The sequence below is a fragment of the Miscanthus floridulus genome, chromosome 19, assembly GCF_019320115.1.
Source record: "Miscanthus floridulus cultivar M001 chromosome 19, ASM1932011v1, whole genome shotgun sequence".
Taxonomy (NCBI): Eukaryota; Viridiplantae; Streptophyta; class Magnoliopsida; order Poales; family Poaceae; genus Miscanthus; species Miscanthus floridulus.
In genome coordinates this window covers 27,526,274-27,530,269 of record NC_089598.1, presented here as the reverse complement: position 1 = coordinate 27,530,269, position 3,996 = coordinate 27,526,274, and the positions used below count along the sequence as shown (strand labels likewise).

The following is a 3,996-nucleotide window of genomic DNA, read 5'->3' as shown; positions in this document are numbered from 1 at the left end:
CTGACCGCACCACTAGTGCTCAGCCCCACGGGCATGCTGCATGCTTGGACCACTTCGAGAAGGCGCTCGAATCCCCCTGCCCATTCCATGGGGGTAGGTAGAGCACCTTCTCAAGGACTACGCTACCATGAAGGTCTACATCCATAGCACCCTCAGCCAATAGGGCAAGGCCCAAAAGCCTGCCCTGAAGGCCGATTACCTGGCGGACGGCACCTAGGAGGAGGATAATGAGTTCCCCGAGGCCGAGCGCTGCCTCATGATCTTCGGGGGCTCCTAGGCATATGAATCCCACCGATAGCGTCGCATCACCGAGTAGGAGATGAATGCAGTCCACACCCTCGCTGCCCTGACACGGCCCTAGTGGACCCAGAAGGCCATCACCTTCGACCAAGAAGACATCCCAATCGCTTCCCTCACCTGGAACGCTACCCGCTCGTGGTCAACCCGATCGTGGGCACCATGCACCTCACCAAGGTGCTGATGGGCAGGGACAGCGGCCTCAACATACTCTATGCCAGCACCCTCGACAAAATAGGCACCCCTTGGATTAGCCAGTGCCCTAGCAAGGCACCGTTCTATGGGATTGTGCTAGGCAAGGAAGCCGTGCCACTCGGGCGCATTCGGCTCAACGTCACCTTCGACCGGCTGGACAACTTCTGCAAGGAGCCACTCACCTTCGAGGTTGTCAACTTCCCCAGTGTTTACCGCGCCCTCCTCGGTCGCTCGTGCTTCGCTAGGTTCTTGGTCGTCCCCAACTACACCTACCTCAAGCTCAAGATGCCCAGCGCGAAGGGGGTCATCACCGTCGAGGGTAGCTTCAAGCAAGCCTACTACTACGAGCAAGAGTGTGCCACCCAAGCGGCCATGCTCGTTGCCCCCTGTGCTCTCGACAGCCCTAGCCACGATGCAAGGAGGGCGCTGGTGGAGGAAGCGTCCAAGACGGCGGCGGTGCTCGATCGACCGAGCATTGAAAAGGCAGTCAAGACCTCTAGCTGCAGTGGTGGCTCGGCTAGCCCCTCCATCTAGGCGCTCGGCTCCCCAAAAGGGGCTGACCTGATCAAGGTGAGTTCTAACCTTTCCCCATGAGGGAAGGCCATCGCCGAGACATCCGCCCAGAAGTGACGCCTCCCGAGCCAAGGCCCGCCTGCCGACCTCCTTCACCTGCCTACCTCTCCAATAACAAAAACCAAGATAAGTCCCGTCCTCCCAACCCTTTTACTTCACTTACCTCTATTTGCCCTATTTGTTGTCTTCCTTGACCTGAGCCATCCCAGAGATGGCTCAGCCACACCGGAGGATCGACCGAGCTGACCACTTGCTAACCTTTCCAGAAGGAGGACCACTGCAGAAGGCCCTAAGTGAGGCGAGGACGGGATGGACGGAGCAGGAGGAGCAGGCAAGAGAATGGCAAGGCACTAGTGGAGCGGCCCTGGCCATCGCGTTACCAGCTATGTACTCTTTCCCCTCTCTTGTGTCCATTCTGTTTTTTCTATAGATTTCTGCCTATCTCCCGATCCTTCATCGGATCGTTCCACCCCACCGCATGCCGGTCTATGGGCCCCCTAGAAGGGGCATCATCGAGGGTTCAAGGCTAGCCCACTAGGCTTCAAGGCTGCCAGAAGCAACTGATCGTCGGATGGTGTGATGTCTGAGTACTGACTTGAGCCGCTCGTGGTGACCCAGCGAGGGATGCAGCGAGCCCCCGAGTACTGACAAACGGGCTCAAGAACTATATGAGCGGCTCGGTCAGGAAGCCAAGGATCTCCTGATGAGGACATCACTCCTTCAGATGCACCCACTGATCCTCCAACCATTATGCAAGGTCCAATGACTGGAGCTCGAACGCGACAACTTAATTTAGAGGTGAGCTCGTTCTTAAGTGATTCTTTTCATACTTTTGAGAATAGATTGCTACCTAATGATGTTATGTTAATTTGGAATATTGGAGAGGGTCATGAGGGACTTAGAGGAAGAGGTGGTGGCAATGATGACCAGCAAGGACGTCCAACAAAAACCGGAGGCCCGGTCCAACATGATTTTGAGTCTGCCTTGGCCTCCAGGACCAGACTGCCTTAAACTGGTCACCCAAGACGCATCTAGACTCCGTTTTCGACGATCCATATATGGTTGGAAAGCTACTTTGATAAGGAAGACAATCCAAGTGGTCTCACGTTAAACGCTCTTTGGTATCCATGGGAATTGTCGAAACAAATCTATCTAGGTGCTGCGTCACCGTATCTGGTCCAATGGGCCGTGTATTGTCTTTGAGCCCGTTAGGGGGGCGCGTCCAGGGTAGGCGATGACCCTAAGACATTTATAATCATATGCCATCGCCATCATTAGGTTTTGGGTTTTGCTTAGATTAATCTATCAAGAATAGTTTCACCGTTCATCGGTTTGTGAGACCCCAACATCGTGAGATTAATCATTCATCTGCAATTTGGTTATTTTCTTTCTTGTTCTTGCTTGTGTTCTTCGTTGCGCAGGCAGGGATTAGCCTTCTTGGCGAGGTCAACCGGATCCATGTCTCGGTTGATTACCAGAGGAGTTATGGTGCTAAGATTGCAGGGTTCGATCTTTCGATCTGTAGTCGGATCGGTGTGTCATTCTCCGCCACAACGATAGTTACCTGTGCTTGACGGAAGATCGGGATCCCTGTCCCCACTAAGTGGTAATCAGAGCTAAGGTATACTGTCAGGTTCACATTTATCCCCTATTTCCTAGTTTTGAGTGTTTCGCATTCATCCCATAGTCCAGTGCTATACTCATTTTTTCCCTATCCTAGAACCTTCCGCGCCATAGCCTTTGTATATTTTAGTTTTAGAGTCCGTCATGTTGAGTTTGTGTCCTGGTCGAGGTCTTGTTGCTGGTTAGGTCATGTTAGAGTCTAGTTCGTGTGTTTTCCCCCATCATTTACATCAAATCCTTGCCGCCGTGACCAATTTTACGCGCATTGTTCCCGTTTTGTCCTTTAATTCGTAGTTTGTTCTCAAAACTGGTCTAGTTTTCGTATACGAACTCAGATTTCGACGTTCCATATATCAAAATCGATCAGAAAAAAAAATTCGGATCTATCCATCCCCCGCTTTGTCTAGTTTGGAAAATTTTATTTTGGCCAAAAACTGGTCACAAGATCCTCTTTTCGTGGTCACAAGCTTTTTGTCAATTTTGACCATGTCTTCTGAATTTTCCACATGCCACGTCTTTCACTTGTTTAAGCTCATATTTTCTGTGGTTACTTCTTTTGTGCTCCTAAGTAAAGAAAAAATATCAAAAAAATTAAAAAAAAGTCGAAGTTTCTCGAAAAAACAACGACATAAAAAAAATATAGAAAAAAGAGGGGCAAAAGAGGAACAATATCTAGAGAAGCACATAGAGAAGACCAAAGTGAGCTGTGTTAACGTGTGCTATCTAGTTCCTTATTCGTGTGCTCTTGCTATCCACCATAATTGTTTGTCACACACCTAGCACCTTGCTATCCACCATACTTATTTGTCACACACCTGTCAGTTAGAACATTTTAGACCAGCAACGAGAACAAGTACTTCGGACTATAATTCAGCATTACTTTCTGTTACTGACTTGTGTGCCAAATATACATATTATTCTTTGTGTGCCTTCCAAGCTCCACAAACTCTTCAGATCAGTATAAAAAAAGGGCCTTGCAATCTCGGTACCACTGCCTCACAGGTATCACGAACCAGCCGCTGATTGTACCGTCCACTGCTTGCGTTGGTAAGAACTTTGTAAGAGCTTGGTAAGATGCTTTCACTTGTTGTGAAAGTGACACCACTGCAACCACGTAGTCATTTGGTAGGGATAACTTTCACCATTTGTTCCTATTTTTGTGTTTATAATGGTAGGAGGTGATCAGACTGGAGATAACAGCCCCAAGGATTTCAACAAGTGTGTCAGTCAAGAGCAACTGCAATCTGCTGTAGATAATGCCCAAAAAAGGATGAATGAGGCCATCAGGAAGGCCGTCACTGATGCACT

At 49.5% G+C, this 3,996-nt stretch overlaps 1 protein-coding gene across 1 annotated transcript; it reads left to right on the top strand.

Moving 5' to 3' along the window:
- The first annotated feature begins 459 nt into the window (after positions 1-459).
- Positions 460-1,026, top strand: LOC136525782 (uncharacterized). The gene has a single exon (XM_066518652.1). It carries the CDS (start codon positions 460-462, stop codon positions 1,024-1,026), a length of 567 nt encoding a protein of 188 aa, XP_066374749.1.
- Positions 1,027-3,996: the final 2,970 nt, after the last annotated feature.